This window comes from Suricata suricatta, chromosome 9, assembly GCF_006229205.1.
Source record: "Suricata suricatta isolate VVHF042 chromosome 9, meerkat_22Aug2017_6uvM2_HiC, whole genome shotgun sequence".
Classification (NCBI taxonomy): domain Eukaryota; kingdom Metazoa; phylum Chordata; class Mammalia; order Carnivora; family Herpestidae; genus Suricata; species Suricata suricatta.
The window spans coordinates 113,638,480-113,659,451 of NC_043708.1; the positions used below are offsets into that span (position 1 = coordinate 113,638,480).

A 20,972-nucleotide genomic window follows, 5' to 3' on the forward strand; every position below is an offset into this window, starting at 1 on the left:
GTCTGACTCTTGATTTCTAGCTCAGGTCATGATCTCCTGGTTCATGGGATTAAGCCCTGTGTTGGGCTCCACACTAAGAGCATGGAGCCTGCTTGCAATTCTCTCTCTCTGCCTCTCACCCATGCACACATGTTCTCCCTCTTAAAAAAAAAAAGGCATAAGTGTCAGAGTCAAAGAATGAGATAGGACAATGGAAGAAGGGTCAGGGAGATGCAACATTGCTAGCTTTGAAGATGGAGAAAGGGAAATGAGCCAAAAAATGTGCAAGGCCTCTGCTGAAAAAGGCAGGGAACAGATTCTCACCTAGATCCTCCAGGAGGAATATAATCCTGACAACACCTTGATTTTAGCTCAGTTAAATTCATGTTGGATTTCTGACCTCCTGAACTGTAAGATAATAAATTTGCGTTGTAAGTTTGGGTTAATTTGTTAAAGCAGCAATAGAAAACCAACACAGTGAATAAGCAACCGAATTAGGGTAAAGAAGATACTAAGTTCCCCCTAAAATCATCACCAAAAGTAAAAGGATTCCATTTTATAACAAGCAACCACACTTTGACTACTCCTCTATCTTCCATCCCTTTATTTCAGTTACTTTATATGGATTTGTTGTGTCTGTTACCTGATTAGCATCCCTTCTATCCTGCTTGCCATGGTGGAACTCAAATCCCAACATTCAAATTTCCTCCGCTGGAATCCTTCTCTTCTGAATTGCTAATAGAGATAGAAGTATCTTTCTTTTTGTTTCCTGACTGCCTCAGCTCTCAAACACAAAAAACCTTTTTTGAAACAACCATGTGAGGTTTGAAATATGGTGTACCAGTGTGACTAACATTAAAACAAAGATGCCAACAATACCATGCCTCAGAGTCATCAGAGAGGGACAAGACTCAGGAACAGAGAAAATAGAGCATAAGCTCTTTGGAGGGCAGGGGGCATGCCTGACTTTATACAACCCTCAGAAGAGGTGCAGCACTACTAGCTACTGCTGTGTGGTTGGCTAGAAGCCAAAGTACAGTTCTATACTAGTAACCAACCAGGACAAGTTTTTATAGAATTTGGATCTCACATGCTTTACAACCTCAAAAACCTGTGTGGAAACGGGTATCCACAGAAACATTTGGTGGTTTTTTAAAATGTCTGTTCCTGATTTCTGAATAGGTATAGTTCAATCAAAATGTGAGTAGTTAGGGGTGCCTGGCTGGCTCAGTCAATGGAACATGCAATTCCTGATTTTGGGGTTGTAAGTTCTAGACCCATTTTGGGTATAGAGATTGTTTACAAATAAAATGTTTTTAAAAATGTAATTAAGTCTTTTTGGACAGATCCTAAACAATACATATTTTTCTCAAAAAAGATATTTTTCTATTTAATAAAGTGACTTGCAGGACACTAAACAATTAATAAGATTTCTGATGATACTTATAGTTTTAAGATGTGTTATAATTCTCTAAATTTTTATGTGCTTAAAATATAATAAAATGTTATGTTATATACTTCCAAAACATGTAAAAGATATTAGCATATTAAAATATAGCTGGTTTTCTTTAATTGTATCAGAAGGTAATCACTAGGTGGTAAATTCCTTCACACATCCTGGATTTGCTCCCTAAGATATTCATAGGCACACATTTTTTATAGCATGATGGGAACCAGGCTATTTGTTTCTACGAAGAAAATGGGAAACATTTAATTGATGAATTAGGATGATATGGAACCTGGGAATACATGGATATTTCAAGTAGTGGGTAAAAAAAATAGCAACGAGTGTTCAGCTAGAAATAAGTTATTTTATTTTAAAACACATACAGATTAATAAATATTATTGGAAAACTTAATAGCCTTTTTTATTTACATAAGGCAATTACAACATGCTATGACTACTTTTATAAAGCAAAAGATAAGCAAGTCTTAGCCATTGACAAATATGTGTATGTATGCTAATTGGAAGCTCCCCTGATACATTTACAGGAAAAAAAACTTATGCAATCACCATTTTACATTTTTATCTAGTCTTCTCTTTCACAATTATATTCCATTTTACAAGAAAGTAATAGTTATCATTTAAAAAGGCAAAAACACTCAGGAATGCTACTGGAAAACAGTACCTTTAAATTATTCCAAAGTGCAAAAACACTGACATAGAGGTGGGGGGGAAATTAGTACATTCTGACAAATAAAAGAAAAAATCTAAACTTTTCAATGTGACCTTTTGGCACTAGTGGTTTGGGAGCTCCTGACATTTACCTGGTGTCAGGTAATTCATGGTCAGGGTTGAGCTGCTTGGAATCAGGAAGTTTGCATCATTCTTTACAAATTTAACACAATAGAATCAATCTGGTTCACAGTCATTGAATCTTCTGTAGAACATAAACCTATGCAGAATGTCAGAAAATATTATCACACCATCAGAATGTGATCCTTCAGTGCAGCTTTTTAAAGTCCCTGTTTAACTTTCATATTTTATAATACAATATATAAAACCCTTACTTAAAAAAAAATAAAGCTTCATGGAATCGTGCAAACTTTACACCCAGCACTTCCTTTGCTTACTCAGTGCTTGAAGCTCTGTGTCTAAAGCACAGTCCTGAGCAGACAGGCTGCCCAGGGCAAGCTGAATTTCCACTGCATCACTCCAGAACAATCCTGCACATAACACTCATCTGAGTCTACCAGTACACGCTTAAGAGTGTGAGCGCTCTAAAACAGGTGATTTGGAGAACCATCTCACCCCTTTAGAGGTAGAGAAACTGAGGCACAGAAAGGTTAAGTGACTCACCTATAGTTGCACAATTCAAGGAAAAATAGAGAAAAGAACAAATAAATCTTTCTCCCTGGCTCATGCTCTGGGTCCTAGACAATGCTTTTTATCACATTGGGTACATTTGAAATAGATTTATTTACATGATCATTGTTCTACTGAGTATCAACTTTTTACTACACAACAATTTTTTTGGTGTAACATAAAGTTACATTTTTTAAAAATATAATTATGTTGCATTTAATAGCATGTGAGAAAGGTGTATGAAAATAAACAAGTACTGATACTGGGCCAAATTCTCGTTCTCATTCTTATAATTCTTTATCTTTTCAAGTATATGATGGAGGTATAAGAATCTGGCCAGATGTGAAAGATAAAATAAACTAAAGGACAGACCCTTAAAATTCATCACCAGTACAACTGTGAGGTGGAGGTGAGAAATACAGAAAATTGAGGTATTTTATATGATAAACTGTTTTATGGTGTGACTGGTGTGCAACTTGAACTTTTCTCTTTCCAACTCAAGTTAACAGGCTTCTAGCTATGACTATGAGTAAAACAAATGAAAAACTAACATGGACATGTCCTTGGGAAGGTTAATACTAAGTTGTTAATGTTACATTTTTGGTCCCTGAGAAGGCGGAACACCAAGATTCCATCTAATCCTGCTTGATGGGTGAACTACTTCCTTGGTTTCAAACACAGTGAGAAGGATAACTCCTTCAGACCATTGGAACCAATCAGACAGTCATGAACAGATCTAAATTGAAGCATTTTTCTCTTTCCAGTTTCCTATTCAGTCATAGGAGGCCTACATCGGGATCAAGTAGGCATCAAAAAAGAGCAATGGCCATGGCTCTGAAGACAATTGGAGCACTTTCTCTACTATTCTGCATTAGTTGAGCAGCTTGGAAAAGAGAGGTATCATCTCCCCACAAGAACTAGGCCATCATCAATACCTTTGGTCTCCATGGACAAAAGTGTCTATACCTGGGAGACACTGCATCTCACTGCTTTACAAATGTCTAGGAACTAGCTTCTAGAAGTGAGCACAGTATTTACAAAGAGTGAAGCTGTCAGGGAAGAAGGAAGATGAGGGGTGACTGTACACGTTAATAGTGTTCTCTTTTAACAGACATGAAACCTAAAGTAAAAGAACAAAGACCAACCTACTACAACTAAAATGAAATTCTGGAAATAATATTGAGTATAACAAACTGACTTGAAAAGTAAGAATCAAAGACTATTTCTTATTGCTGAACCAAGAGCAGCAAAGTGTATTCACTAACATTCTAATATGAAAATACTATGGTTACATCTCACTGAAGAATGAGTTATAAGCAGTTCTTGCTCCATGTGTAGCAAGAAGCAGACTGCCTTTCCTCTCGAGGACCTTCTCTACAGAGACGGAATAGTCCTCTAGAAGAGCAAAATGCCCAGGGTGATCTCTGAATCCTTAAGAGGCCCTAAACTTGATCAATGAGCAAAACAGAAAGCAATCTTTTTAAGTGCAAAGTTTCAGAAAACAAAGAATTGTCCAAGTAGTAGAGGAGAGAAATGGCTTATTTAAGTATTTATCCAGAGTAAAACTGCAAATTGTGATCAGAAACATAAGACTTTAGAGGAGGCTAGAAAACGGTAGGTATTTTTTTTCTTAGTTTTATCAGAGATAAACCCCAAGGAAGAGTATAATCATGAAAATGTTTCATATGTATTTGCTTTTGGAGAGACCAATGAGACCCATCCGCATTCTAGTCCCTCCCAAACTCTCCTTTGAGGATTTTTCTTTGCAATTCCAAATGAATTATGAAAACATGAATTTGTAGGGAAAAAAACTATTAAATCAGAAGTTATATGTTTTATGTCAAACTTGAAAATTGGGCTATTTAGACTACTGGTCATGTCAATTTGAGGCTAGAGTCACACACTTGAAATACAATCATAAGAACTTTGTTCCACTGGAAGGAAAGCTGTGCTTCCTAAAAAAATAATCTGCAAATCTTGGGAGAGTCCAACTGTTCCAAAACAAGTCATCCTGAAGAGGAGACCAGCTATTACTACTTTCACATTTTGTTTTATTCTAAAAAAAAAATCACAGGGATGATCATCCAGAAAATACCACCTCTGAGTATCCAGGGTATAACTGTGGACTAAAATATAACGAGGACCACTAATAGATTAAACGAAGCTTCAACTGTAAGCTGTAACAAAATAAACAAGATAATTTCCATAAGACACATGAACTTTCTCAGTATACTTTTGCTTACTACATGTTATTCTTTTAATATCCCAAACTCTGTATGTAGGAAACTATTTCTTTTTTCTAAATGCATACTGATACTGCTACATGATATTTTCAGAAAGTTCAGTTCAATAAATTAAGGCCTGCATTCCTAAAAATACTTGATAGTAAAAAAAAAACAACACAAATTTTAGAAAGAACTGGTAAAAAAAAGTAAGAGACTTTTTGAGTATTAACTATCAGTTAATATACGATTAAAATTTTTTAAACAAATTTGTTGCTGCTCTTAGTTCACTAATCAATGACAACTCATGATCGTCATATGTACTTTTAATTCATAAAGGCGTTCTTCACTGTTAAACTATCTTCATTTTATTTAGCCTCTTTGTTCAATACTTCAGGGTACAATTTCTTTAGTCTTCAGAAATGTCCTTTTTGCCTGAAAAAAATATTTTTCCCTTAGTGAGTAACTTTAATTGGGTATTATTAAATGTAGTATTCTAGTTCACTAATTCTGCCTTACCCAATCCCATTTTCCAACTTGGCACAGTTTCCTATTTAGATGAAACATTGCACATGAAGTACATGATATCTGGTGAAATAATTTGCATCACTTTGTGCTTTGCTCCCATTTAATATACATAGGAGCTTACTATAAGCAAATGATCCTTTTGATCCAAATATTGGTATAAGTAGTGGCTATTTTGCATTTCAGAAGCTTAATGAGAGGTTGGGTGAAGAATTGTATGGTGCTCTGCCATCTCAAACAACAGGGAGATGGTTAAATTAATTGTTTTCATTTTTGCTAGAAATTCTTTTGAAAACTTACTATGTAAGTTTCAATTTTCAGAAACTTGCTTGAGCTTAACTGTGTCCTTTAATCTGTTCCTATATTATACGGAACTTGATATATTTGCTATTGAATAGTTACTCTTTCATCTAACAACCTTGTTATCAAATTAAATAATTTATTTCTTTAAAATGGCCACAACAGTCACTGAAAGAGAATGTGGATATATTTGATACTGGGTCCCAGTTACATAGATTGAATACAAATAAAATGCCTTATGCTACTTAAGTTAATTGTCTGTAACTGAATAATAACTACATGCTAAAAGGGTCAGTTTGCTCTTCATGTCTTTCGCCATGACTTTCTTCCAACAAATGAATATACTGTTACTTCTAACTGCTCTATACATTAATATTTTGAATAGTAAAATATTAAAGTATAATCAGAGTTATTCTAAGAGAACATACACATAGTCATAGTCAAATTAAGTGAAGAGTTCAAGTGATAAAGGCACTGAAATTGATTTGAGCTATTGAAAGTCATCCTATAAATGGAACTCTACATCATGTCCACTCATTCTCTCTCTATTTTCAATTAAAACATCTTGGAGTAGGAGGTGGGAGAGTCAGCTCATTAGAGGATTAAAAACAATTAAATGTATATACTTATTTGAATGAGGTACCTGAATGTTATACATGCTTAATGCAAAATAACACAACTACAGATACATTTACTGTATAGTCAGACTACAAGACAACAATTTCTCCCATTTCCAAAGTAATCTTCTAAGTAACAATATCTGCTCCCCTGCAAAGACTAACCAGAAAAAGCCCATCTTTATTTTCTGTTAAATAATGTTAAAATATTTTTAAAGGAAATAGTATTCATGAAAGCTTCCAGGTAATGAGATTGAACAATGAACATGAGGTTCTTCTCATCAGAGAGAGATGAAGCCCAGACAACCATTTAGCAACTTTAGACTGCAGAGGGCTGGGCCCCCACTCAGATGCTGAGCAATGCTCCCGACTGTCCACCAGACCACCCATTATTATGCAAGCAACTTTAATACCAGTGATTAGGGTTAGGGTCTCTTTTACTTCACATCATATTAGGACCAGAAACCACATCCATTCCTATTCCTGGAGCCACCCAAACCCCTGTTGCATCCTAGTCTGTTTTCATATTAGATTTGTTCATCTCCCCAAGGTTGAAATTGAACTCTTTGAACACCTGTATAAGGACAATCCCAACAGAGACGGTGGTAAACCCACAGGCCATACCCAAGAAGTCCACCAGGCCCACATTGCTCCATTCCCGAAAGAGGATGGCCGAGGCTAACAGGACGAGAGTGGTGAACACGACGTAATAGATGGCCCCAAACACAGAGGAGTCGAAGCACTCAAGTGCCTTGTTGATGTACCTGAACTGGACGATGATGCTGCAGCCAAGCACGGCCAGGAGCACCAGGCACAGGCAGAGGGCCCTTTGACTGGATGGGTTGTTGTGGAAGATGTCTTGGGCTGCCAGCCCGATGCCCTTGGTGGAAGGCACGGTGAAACTCCCCAGCAAAGAGCAGATACTGATGTAGACCATGATGTTAGTAGGCCCATGGGCTGGTGCAATCCAAAAGATGAGCAGTAGCAGCATAAGGAGCACGATACACAAATAGCCCACAAACACTGGAAAACAGATGATTTTCTTACTTAAAGGTCAATTCAACACACCCTAGGCAGAATGTGGTCCTGTGTGTGTGGCCAGAGTGGGAGGGATCTTCAGGAACATGTGAGAAAGCTGTGGGGTTGGCTGTGGCTGCTTCAGTGATCAAGGGCTGCATACAGTGGGCCAAGGCCAGCAGCTCTTAGATGTGGAGACAGTACCACACCATCAAAAATCTCATTTTGTTTGCAACTTATGAATGTCTCCTTGGACTTGTAAGTGAAAAATATGGTGATAATTATCAGAGCCTAGAACCCAGTTATATATAAAACAAGGTAATTTTTGCATATATTTAATATGCACTGAATTTTTCAGGACTTCAACCCATTGCTGACAGCAATATCCCATGAATTTTGCGTTAATAGCACAACACCCCACATGAGTATTTACAGCTCCCAGGCTCTCAGCAGCTCCACATGGCATGAGGTCTGCTGGCTTTAGTATGTCTTCTATAGTTGTACCTGAGCATTGTATTTTATTATAATGGTCCATCTTGCTATTTTTCCTTTATATTGCAATTAAGGCATCATATTGAAAATCAGCTTTGAAATTACAGGTTCAAAAGGAGGTTGTAATTTCTAATTCAATCTGAGATTATAAAGGAAGTGCTAGAAGCTGGGCCTGACAGGACTAGGAACAGCCTGGACATGTACCAGGCAGGCTGGGGGAGTTCCCTCTTCCTCAAAGGTAAGAAAAAAGAACTATGGAGCCCTGTTCTGGGGGAAGATTCAGGAAAATGACCTTAAAATTTCATCTGAGACAATTATTTGATAAAAAAAATTCAAATGCTTTTTTAACCTTTAGAAAAAACTTTTTTTAACTTAGAAACCTCTTGCAGTGTCTAGGTGACTCAGTTGGGTAAGCATTCAACTCCTAATTTCAGCTCAGGTCATGATCTCACAATTCGTGAGATCAAGCTCTGTGTTGGGTTCTGCACTGACAGCATGAAGCCTGCTTGGGATTCCCTCTTTGTCCTGCATATGTGAGCACGTACTCTCTCTCTTGGGAAATAAATAAACACTTAAAAACCTTAGAAACCTCTTAATTTATAAATGACTAGAATAATGTCATTGTATATTCCAGGTTAAAGCACATTATTCATGTTAAAAAGAAAAATCTTTTTGGGGCGCCTGGGTGGCTCAGTCAGCTAAGTGTCCGACTCTTGATTTCAGCTCAGATCATCATCTCACAATAGTGAGATCGAGCCCCACATTGGGCTCTGTGCTGACAGTGTAGCCCCTGCCTGGGATTCTCTCTCTCCCTCTCTCTCTGCCTCTCCCCTGCTTGAGCACATGGCTCTCTCTCTCTCTCAAAATAAATAAATAAATAAATAATAATAAAAAAAATCTTTTTGCTACCATATTTTCAAACCAAATTATGATGATAGTATTCAAATTAGGCATGTTTTTTTTAATAAAAGCTAAGACCTGAATATACTAGTATCATCCACATTTATCAAAAGTAAAAGGACTTTGGATATGTTTTTCTGAAAATTACATAAAGTAAATCCTTCAGAACATTCATATCCATTTTTCTAATTTTTTTTCATGTCTTTGTACTCTCATTTCTCACAGTTTTGGAAATATTTTGGTGTTTACAGGAGGAAGTAAATAGAACAACCTAAGTGTTTAGGGATAAAAAAAATTACAGAAAAATACAGTCTTGGCTAATTTCATTATGAATCTCTTTTCAAATTTTACAGATGTTTCCATTGCAATGTCATTCACTGCCAATTAAGAGCTATAAAAGAGTGGTGAGTTTTTTTGTGGTATAGAGATGTCTGTATTTGGGATACTGATATGGATGCAGTTTTGTGCTGGCACCTGTCTAAAATTGTTGGTAACCGATATAAGATGGTCTACCGTAAGTAATTTAGAAGAATCTATACTTTAGGCCAGTACAATTACGTAGACTATTGTTTTTTCTAGCATTTGTCATGTCAAAAACATGTAGAAAAAATATTGAGAGATCTCTATGGGAAATCCAAAGATAAACCAAATTGGGTTTCAGCTCTCAGTTTCACGTTGCAGGGAAATGTAGAGGCTTAGGCACCCAGTGGTCCTGAGGGGCGCATGGTCCAGTGCAGACCCCAGCATGCCTGCCACAAAGGAGCAGAGACAGTAGGAATTCGGGAAAGGAGGTAGGGTGGGAGTACTGGGAGGTGGCAAGAGGTGACAAGCTATGGGAGGAGGCGTGTGGGGGTGGTCATAGGAGGTAGGGGAATGATAAGGCCATAATAAGTGGGAGATGAGTGCTCATGAGAGAGAGGCCTGAGGAGATGAGGCTGTGTGGAGGGGGCCAGGTGATAAAGGCACCCATGCATAAGGTCCCAGAGGTTCAGAAGACACCAGAAGCAGTACTGAACTCCAGGGAGAAAGGATGCAGGGTCCAGAGCCACCAGACCTCCTCCTACTCCTGGGGCAGCAGGAGAGCAGGGGATGCTATAAAGTGTAGGGCACAGCAATGGCCATTCATGTGCAAAGTCAAACACAGGATCTGTGGAAACAGCCCATAGGTAGGCCAATTTAAGCCCAGACCTGGAAGGATCACACCGGAAACGGGTAAGCTCTTTGGTAGCTTTGCTAGAAAGGAGTTACCTGGGTTAGTCAGCTTCTCTTCCAGCTCAGCCTGAGTGGTCACACTCTCAGATTTCGGGGAGTGGATAATCAGTACAACAGAACCTGCACAGCTTAGCAGACATCCCAACTTGCCCAAGATGTTGAGCTTTTCCTTCAGAAGATAAGAAGCTAAAATGGACCTTTGTTTAAAAAACAGAGAGAGAGAGAGAAATCATTAAAATTTAATACTATCTGACCTGTTTCTACTAACTATAGTTATTTTAGAAGAGCTATATTTTTTGATAGCCATATTCATTTTTAACTTAGTTTTTAAGAGTAGAAAAGATTAGGAATTTATTGAAATTATTTAACACAAAGGATTTCCAAACCAATACCATGCAGTCAATACATAGTTAATGAATGACTTATACTGCTATATACTATTTCAATCAATATGAAATATATCAGGATAGAAAAATAAGTTATCATTCATAAAATGAAGTTTTATGGTTAATAATATTTCTTAATTATTTATTTTTTATGTTTATTTATTTTGAGAGAGAGAGCATGTGTACAAGTGGGAAAGGGAGAGAGAGAGAATCCTCACTGCCAGTGCAGAGCCTGATGCAGGACTCAGGTGTACAAACTGTGAGATCATGACCTGAACCAAAACCAAGAATCAGATGCCTAACTGCCTGAGCCACCCAGGTACCCCATTTCCTTATTTTTAAAAACAAACAATCAAATAAACTATGTTAAGTTGGAAAGGAGAATATAAAAACTGTTAAAATAACTACAAGTCATTCATGATAAAAACACATCAGTTAAAATAAATTGAGAAAATGCACAAAAAGAAAAGAAAACCAAAATGCTAATAGTAATTACATTATGGTAGGAGTATGCATAATAGGTTATTTTTCTCTTCTATAACACCCCAAGATTTTAAATATGGTCACATTACTTTTTCTAATGCAAACAAAAATTATTCCTCTTAAAACATCTATAATATTTTTAAAAGGCTTTTATTTTTATTTATTTTTTTTAATTAAATAGTCTCCATGTCCAACATGGGACCTGAACTCATAACCCAGAGATCGAGAGTCACATGCTCTACCTATTGACTGATCCAGCCAGGCACCCCAAAATCTCTATAATCTTAATGTTGATAATATATTTCCCTTTTTAAAAATTTATATCCAAGTTAGTTAGCATATAGTACAATAATGATTTTAGGAGTAGAATCCAGTGATTCATCCCCTACGTAGAACATCCAGTGCTCATCCCAATAAATGTTCTTAATGCCCCTTGCCCATTTAGCCCGATCTCTTTATTTCTCTATATTTAAGAGTCTCTTATGTTTTGTCCCCCTCCCTGTTTTTATATTATTTTTGCTTCCCTTCCCTTATCTTCATCTGTTTTGTAACTTAAATTCCACAAATGAGCGAATTCCCATGATATTTGCCTTTCTCTAAGTTAGCTTAGCACAATACCCTCTAGTTCCATCGATGTTGTTGCAAATGGTAGAATTTCATTCTTTTTGGTTCCTGAGAAATACTCCATTGCTCCATTGTGTGTGTGTGTGTGTGTGTGTGTGTGTGTGTATGTGTACACAAATCTTCCTTATCCATTCATCCATCGATGGACATTTGGCGTTTTCCATTCTTTGTCTCTTGTTGATAGTGCAGCTATAAACACTGGGGTGCAGGTGCCCCTTTGAAACTGTGCAACTGTATCCCTTGGATAAATACCTAGTAGCGCAATGGCTGGATCATAGAGTGTTTCTATTTTTAATTTTTTGAGGAACCTCCATACTGTTTTCCAGAGTGGTTGCACCAATTTGCATTCCCACCAGCAATGCAAAAAGGTTCCTCTTTCTCTGCATCCTCTCCAGCATCTGTTGTTGCCTGAGTTGTTAATTTTAGCCATTCTGACTGGTATCTCATTGTGGTTTTGATTTCTATTTCTCTGATGATGAGTGATGTTGAGCATTTTTTCCATGTGTCTGTTAGCTATCTGGAGGTCTTTGTTAGAAAAATGTCTATTCACAGGGGTGCCTAAGTGGTTCAGTCACTTGAGTGTTGGACTTCAGCTAAGGTCATGATCTCGTGGTTGTGGCTCATGAATTTGAGTCCTGCATCAAGCTCTGCACTGATGGCTTGGGGCCTGAAGCCTGCTTCAGATTCTGTGTCTCCCTTTCTCTCTGTCCCTCCCCTGCTCACTCGCGTGCATGCACTCTCTCTCAAATATAAAGAAATATTTTTAAAAAAGAAAAGTGTCTAATCATGTCTTTTGCCTATTTCTTCACTGGATTATTTGTTTTTTGGGTGTTGAGTTTGATAAGTTTTTTAAAAGAGATTTTGGATACTAGCCCTTTCTTTGATATGTCATTTGCAAATATCTTCTCCCATTCTGTCAGTTGCCTTTTAGTTTTGCTAAAAGATTGTTTCCTTGCCATGCAGAAGACTTTTATCTTGATGAGGTCCCAACAGTAGTTCATTTTTGCTTTTGTTTCCCTTGCCTCTGGAGACATGTTGAGTAAAGAAGTTGCTATGGCCAGAGGTTGCTGCCTGCTTTCTCCTTGAGGATTTTCCTGTCTTACTTTTAGGTCTTTTATTCATTTTGAGTTTATTTTTGTGTATGGTGTAAGAAAGTGGTTCAGGTTCATTCTTCTGCATGTTGCTGTCCAGTTCTCCCAACACCATTTGCTGATGAGACAGTCTTTCTTCCTTTGGATATTCTTTCCTGCTTTGTCAAAGATAGTTGGCCACATATTTGTGGGTCCATTTCTGGGTTCTTTATTCTGTACCATTGATCTAAATGTCTGTTTTTGTTGCCAGTACCATACTGTTTTGATGATTATGGCTCTGTAGTACATCTTGAAGTCTGGAATTGTGATGCCTCCAGCTTTGGTTTTCTTTTTCAGGATTGCTTTGTCTATTCAGGGCATTTTCTGGTTCCATACAAATTTTAGGATTGTTTGTTCTAGCTCTGTGAAGAATACTGGTATTATGTAGATAGGAATTCATTGAATATGTAGATTGCTTTGGGTGGTATCAACATTTTAACAATATTCGTCCTTCCAATCCATGAGCATGGAATATTTTTCCATTTTTTTGTCTTCAATTTTTTTCATAAGTTTTCCATCTCTTTGGTTAGATTTATTCCTAGGTATTTTATGGGTTTTGGTGAATAATATATATAAACATACATATACATACATACATACATATATATATACCTTATTTCTCTATATATCATCAGTATTTACTTTGAATTGGAAAACCAAGACTTTTAGTAACCATGGGACTAGTAATTGTCACTTCATTGTTGTCTATTGCCAAAGGCACTCAGGGAACATGAATATCCATGAGGAATGCACCCAGATATACCTGATTATTTCCTTTTTAATCCTTGTTTACAGATAAAAAAAAAAAAAAGCTGAGTTTCAGAAAGGATTAGTACTGAACCCAAGGCCACAGAAAGCTAACAAGGGGTAAAATCATGGTGATGACACTCACATAAAGGCAAAGCTCCAACTTTTTCCATATATCACTTTGTTTCTTTATCCCTAGACAGCCTGGAAATCTTGGCAATGTACATGGGGAAATAAACATCACAAAAAGAACCAACAAATGATGTTAGAATACACAACTGGGTGTTAAATTGAGGGGCTCCTCATGGCTGCACACAGAGGTGGAAACCAGAGGGCTGGGAGGGTCTCAGAACAAGAGGTAAGCCTGGGATGATGAGAAGGCTACGCCACAGTGGAAAGTGGCTGTCATGCAGGAAAACAGAGAGGCAGCCATGAGTTTGGACCACAAGGCCAACTCATCTCTTAGTCCACGGTAAAATACCAAAGTACAAATTAAATAGTACTACAAAATAGTTTATTACTCAGTTTCCAAGATGAGGGGTCATAGCAACCACTATACACTAACTACACTATGCAGAGCCACACAGGGAACCACCAGGGTTGGTCATGAGATGGAGGAAAAGAAAGGCCTATTGCGGTTTCTGTGAGAAGAAACGGGGAGGAAGGGTAAGCAGATTTAGAATTGGCTAATGTGATTAATTTCAAGACTGAGGCATGGGGCTCTCCCTAGTTGTCTCATAGGGCTGGCTCTGTGGAGATTAGGCTCTGGATTAGTTGGTTTTTGCATTTGAAAAGCATGCCTCCCCCACTTAAGGGGTGATAAATGGGGGAGAAGGCCAAGGCAAGGTGATCTGGGCTTATAGGACTGTCCAGAACTAGGTGTATCTAGCACATGCATGTAGGGCAGACGTCAAAATATCAAGTTTGGAGAAGTTAGAAACATAGGCAATATAGTACTGTGCCATTTAAGGACACACAAAGAAAGGATCTGGGCGACTACTAACCTCTGAGTCTATTCCTAATTATGAATTAGTCCTTGCCCTCTCCTCTGTGGCTAGGAATGGACAACCGCATGGTGGCTCCGAAGGGGGCCAAGCATCGACCTAACAGGCCTCTCCAGCACAAAATCACCAACTATTTAATTCAAAACATTTCTCTTATTGCTCTTCCTGGGCTGCAATCAGTAAAGCCTACTAGCTTCCAAACTGATATTAAATGAAAGGCAATCAGGAATCAACAAACTGTCCCATAGGCCCAACCCAGCCTTCCATCTGTTTTTGTAATTAATGTCTTACTGTATCACAGCCATGACCACGTGTTTAGTCTGGTCTGTGTCTACTTTCCACTACAACACTAGAGTTGAACAGTTGCAATAGAGCCCACATAGACCACAATGCATAAAATATTTGCCATCTAGCCCTCGTGAGAAAAAAATCTGCCACTCCCTAAGTTAAATGGTTAAATAGTCAGTGGAACTGATGGCACAGCTACCTGGAGAGCTGGCCTGAGATGTAGCTACAAGTTACATGCTGGCATCAGGGCCACAACACAGAGGAGCAGTGTCCCTACTAGTGAGGGTTGAGGAATTGGGTGGGGGTGGGAAGGTGGAGTGGGGAGCAGTGTGATAAAGAAAAGGCAAGAGAAAAAGGAGGTAAAAAACTTAATGCCAAGAAAATCAATAAATTATCTCAATAGACATAGTAATAAGAAACAAACAAAATGTGCTATTCACAATAGCTAAAACATGGAAGCAACCAAGTGTCTACTGATAGATGAAAGGACAGGCAAAATGTGGTCTATACATACAGCAAAATACTGTCAACATTAAACAAGGAAAGAAATCCTGACACATGCTACAACTTGGATGAACCTGGAAGAGCTTATGCTAAGTGAAATCAGCCAGTCACAAAAGAAAAATATTGTATGCTTCCACTTATAAGAGGTACCTGAGTAGTCAAACTCATAGAGACCAAAAGTAAAATGGTGGTTGCCAGGGTCTCAGGAGGGGGCAATGGGGAGCTAGTGTTTAATGGGTATAGAATTTTCAGTTTTACAAGATAAGAAGAACCATGGAGATGGATGGTGCTGATGATTGCACAATATTATAATGTTATTATTATAATGTTATTTGGTAGCACTGAACATTATGCTTAAAAATGGGCAAGATGGTAAATTTTATGTCTATTCTGCCACAATAAAAATAAATTTTTTAAGTGTTCAGAGGGCAGGAGAGTGCTCGTGCTCCCATGAGGGAGAAAATTCAGAGAAAATTTAGGTTATGAGAAGGAAACGTATACCATGTGAAGAATCATATACACACATACAAAAATGCTGTGGAATTAGGAATTTGGGTTTAGGAAAACTCAGGCATTTACTAGATTGACTAGATATTTTATTATTTATTATATTTACTATAATCTATATAATTCTATCTATAATTTACTATAGTTTACTATAATTTACTATAGATATCTATCTGTAATTTACTATAATCTATCTACATATATTATTAAAATAAAATCAAATTAACTTTTTAAGAGAGCAACTTGTGACAGTTTATTTTTTTTTCTTAAGAATGCATATAAATATATTATAATTGAGTGATATAAACAACAATCTTTTCAGAGTATGTTTTCTTGTTACTTACCTATTTAAAAAAATCGTTTTTGGGGGTGACTAGGTGGCTCAGCTCAGGTCATGATCTCACAGTTTGTGGGTTTGAGCCCCGCGTTGGGCTCTGTGCTGATAGCTAGCTCAGGGCCTGGAGTCTGTCTTCAGATTCTGTGTTTCCCTCTGTCTCTCTAACCTTCCCCTGCTCATGCTGTCTCTCTCTCTCTCAAAAATAAATAAAACATTAAAAAATCTTCTTTTAAGTTTACTTTGAGAGAGACAGAGACAGCATGAGTGGGAGAGGAGCAGAGAGAGAGGGAGATAGAGAATCCCAAGCAGGCTCCATGCGCCAGCACAGGGCCTGATGTGGGGCTTGCACTCACCACACTGCAAGATCATGACCTGAGCTGAAATCTAGTTGGATGCTTAACCTACTAAGCCACCCAGGAGCCCCTACTTACCTATTTACTTGGTGCAAGAAATGAATCTATATATCTATATGATTAAAATAGTATTTTCTAAAACAAATGTTGGAAGAAATTAATGCTGCATTTCTAAAACAGTGGTAGCTACAAACACTTTTAAAATGATAGCATTAATAAACACTTAGTGGATATATTACTAGGAGGTTGCTAAAAGAAAGTGAAGTTTAATTTTTTTTAAATGATTTCTATCTTTCCTCTTTTACAGTATCTTGTATCGTACTGAATGAGTACCAAATACTAAAACACTATTTTTGTTTAATTTGCCCCAATTTTATTATAAACAATGTTACAACATGAAATGTAATTTAAAAATTTTAAAACAACAAAAATCTCTCCATGCTATCAAACACCTCTTTACATTCTACCTTTCTCCTCACTTCTATCCAGATCCACATATTTTCCCTTGAACACACAATGGGCTCCATTGTGCTGTTTGTTGCCCCTGCTTCTCTAGGAAATTTACTTGTGAAAACACTTAGGACAGTTTCTGGGACATAAAACACAACAAATGTGGCTCTCTTTCATTTAAAAAACTATTTAAATATGTTATAAAACTGAAATTTTCTTTGAATATTCAATATCACTTGACATTTATGTCAGCATTTATACATATAGCATGTATTTCCCCTAATCATTTTCTAAGATTAAGTTCCCTAAAACTGGACTCTTGCTTAAAGATCAAAAACACTTGGATGACTGGATATCCACTGCCATTATGCCTTCTTTTTTTTCCTTCTTTTTCTTTCATAGTTTATTGCCAAGTGGCTTCTGTGTAACAACCAGGGCTCATCCCGACAAGTGGCCTCCTCCATGCCCATTAACTCCCTTCCCTTCTCCCCCTCCCCTACCAGCCCTCCATTTGTTCTCAGTATTCAGGAGTCTATCATGGTTTACCTCCTTCCCTCTCGCCAACTATTTTCCTCCTTCCCCTCCCCCATGGTCCTCTGCTATGTTTCTCCTGTTACACTATGAGTGAAAACATGCCATTATGCCTTCTGAAAGTCTATATTAGTTTAAATTGAATAGATACTTTTTCTTTCTTTTTTACAGTTTTACTGAGATACAATTAACATAATGTAAAACTGACCCATTTAAAGTGTATATTTAAACTGTATGAAATAGAATTACACATCTTATCACTATAATCAATTTTAGAACAGATTTTAGTGTGCTAAAAGCAACTCATTAGGACCCCTTAGCCATCACTCACCATGCTCCCCCATGCATCTACCCCTAAGCAACCACAAATTTTTTGTCTATATACATTTCCCAATTCAGAACATTTCATATAAATGGAATCACATCATGCATAAATGGCTTATTTCATCTACAATAAAGCTTTCAAGGTTCATCTATGTTATAAAATATATAAATTCATTTATTTTATAATAATATTCCATTGTATGAGCACACCATCTATTATATATCCTTTAAAATTTTTTAATATTTATTTTTGAGACAGAGAGAGAGAGAGCGAGAGTGAGTGAGCACGAGAGCAGGGAAGGGGCAAAGTAAGAGGGAGACACAGGCTCCGAAACAGGCTGTAGGCTCTGACCTGTCAGCACAGAGTCTGATGTGGGGCTTGAACTCACGGCTAGATCATGACCTGAGCTGAAGTTGGATGCTTAACCAACTGGGCCACCCAGGCACCCCTATTATATATCCTTTGCCACTTGATGGACTTCTGAGTTGGTTCCACTTTTGCTCTGTAATGAATAATTCTACTATGGACATTTGTATACAAATATTCCTAAAGACCTATATTTTCATTTCTCTTGGGTATTTATCTAGGGGTGTATTTGCTAGAGCAGATGGTCATTCTATGTTTAACTGTTTGAGGAACTGCCAGGCAGTTTTCCTAAGTAGCTGCAACAGTTTGCATTCCCATCAGCATTGTAAAAGGTTTCCATTCATTACAAGTTCTAGCCAACACTTTTTAATATCCTTAAAAAAATAGTTTATTGTCAACTTAGTTTCCATATAACACCCAGTGCTCTTCCCCACAAGTGCCCCTCTCCAAGACCATCACCCCCCTTCTCTTTCCCCCTCCCCCTTCAGCCCTCAGTTTGTTTTCAGTATTCAAGAGTCTCTCATGATTTGGCTCCCTCCCTCTCCCTTACTCTTTTTCCCCCTTTCTCATCCCCATGGTCCTCTGTTAAGTTTCTCCTGTTAGACCTATGAGTGACAACATATGGTATCTGTCCTTCTCTGCCTGACTTATTTTGCTTAGCACGATACCCTTGAGTTCCATCCACGTTGCTACAAATGGCCAGAGTTCATTCTTTCTCATTGCCAGGTAATATTCCATTGCATATATAAACAACATCTTTTTTTTTAATAGTTTATTTTCAATTGGTTTCCATATAACACCCAGTGCTTCTCCCCACAAGTGCCCCCCACCATGACCATCACCCTCTTCCCTCCTTCCCCCTTCCCCGTCAGTCCATGGTTCATTTTCAGTATTCAATAGTCTCTCATTATTTGTGTCCCTCACTCTCCCCAGCTCTCTATCCCTCTTCCTCTCCCTATGGTCCTCTGTTAGGTTTCTCCTCTTAGACCTATGAGTGCAAACATATGGTATCTATCTTTCTCTGCCTGACTTATTTCACTTAGCATGACACCCTCGAGGTCCATCCACTTTGCTACAAATGGCCATATTTCATTCTTTCTCATTGCCATGTAATACTCCATTGTATATATATACCACATCTTCTTGATCCATTCATCGGGTGATGGACATTTAGGTTCTTTCCATGATTTGGCTATTGTTGACAAGTGCTGGATGAACATTGGGGTACATGTGCCCCCATGTGTCAGCAGTTCTGTATCCCTTGGATAGATCCCTAGCAGTGCTATTGCTGGGTCATAGGGGAGTTCTATTGATAGCTTTTTGAGGAACCTCCACATTGTTTTCCAGAGCAGCTGAACCAGTTTACATTCCCACCAACAGTGTAGGAGGGTGCCCATCTCTCCACACTCTCACCAGCATTTATATTCTCTTGATTTGTTCATTTTAGCCACTCTGACTGGCGTGAGGTGGTATCTCAGTGTGGTTTTGACAACAAAAGGAAATAAAAGGCATCAGAATTGGCACGGAAGAAGTCAAACTTTCACTTTTTCGCTGATATCATGATACTCTACATGGAAAACCCGGCAGACTCCACCAGAAGCCTTCTAGAACTGACAAATGAATTCAGTAAAGTTGCAGGTCCAAAATAAATGTACAGAAATCAGTTGCATTCCTATACAACAATAATGAAGCAGCGGAAAGAGAAATCAAGAAACTGATCCCATTCACGATTGCACGAAAAACCATCAAATACCTAGGAGTACACCTACCCAAGGATGTAAAAGACCTATATGATGAAAACTATAGAAAACTTATGTGAAAGATATTGAAGATGCCAAGAAATGGAAAATCATTCCCTGTTCATGGATCAGAAGAATAAACATTGTGAAAATGTCATTACTACCCAAAGCAATCTACACATTCAATGCAATTCCCATCAAAATTGCACCATTCTTCTCAAAGCTAGAACAAGCTATCCTCAAATTTGTAGGGAACCACAAAAGACCCCGAATAACCAAAGTAATATTGAAGAAGAAAACCAAAATAGGAGGCATCACAATTCCAGACTTTTGCCTCCCCTACAAAGCTGTCATCATCAAGACAATATGGTATTGTCACAAAAACAGACACATAGACCAATGAAATAGAATAGAGCCCAGAACTGGGCCCACAAATGTACGGCCAATTAATTTTTGACAAAGCAGGAAAGAGTATCTGCCAATTTTAAAATCACAGTGTTTGTGTTTGTTATTGAATTATATGAGTTCTTTATACATTTTGGATATTAACCCCTTTTAGATATAGGATTTGCAAATATATTCTCCCGTTCTCTTGGCTGCCTTTTCATTTTGTTGTTTCTTTTGCTGTGCAGAAGCTTTTTAGTTTCATGTAGTTCTACTTATTAATCTTTGCTCTTGTTGTGTTTTTGGTTTGTATCCCAAAAATCATTGCTAAGATTTCCCCCTATGTTTACTTATAGAAATTTTATGGTTTCAGGCCTTATGTTTAAGTCCTGAATATGTTTCAAATTAAATTTTGTGAGTGATGTAAGATAGTCGTCCAATTTCACACTTTTTAAAAATATTTTATTTATTTTTGATACAAAGAGAGACAGAGCATGAGAGGGGGAGGGGCAGAGAGAGAGAGGGAGACACAGAACCAGAAGCAGGCTCCAGGCTCTGAGCTAGCTGTCAGCACAGAGCCTGACGCGGGGCTCGAACCCATGAAGGTGAGATCTGACCTGAGCTGAAGTCGGATGCTTTAGCCGACTGAGCCACCCAGGTGCCCCCAATTTCACACTTCTGCATGTGGTTATCCTGTTTTCTGAACACCATTAATGGAAGAAACTATCCTTTTCCCTTCAACTT

General features: G+C 37.8%; 1 protein-coding gene across 4 annotated transcripts in view; it reads right to left on the reverse strand.

Moving 5' to 3' along the window:
• Positions 1-5,328: 5,328 nt before the first annotated feature.
• The window catches only part of NIPA1 (NIPA magnesium transporter 1), a 68,387-nt gene continuing 52,743 nt past the window's right edge, over positions 5,329-20,972 (reverse strand). For all 4 annotated transcript variants that reach the window (XM_029951725.1, XM_029951726.1, XM_029951727.1 and 1 more), the window contains 2 exons: positions 10,107-10,267; positions 5,329-7,472 (listed from right to left, as the gene is read on the reverse strand). In XM_029951725.1, coding sequence (XP_029807585.1) covers positions 6,961-7,472; positions 10,107-10,267 — 673 coding nt within the window. In that variant the 3' untranslated portion in view covers positions 5,329-6,960. The remainder of the gene's footprint in view (positions 7,473-10,106; positions 10,268-20,972) is intronic.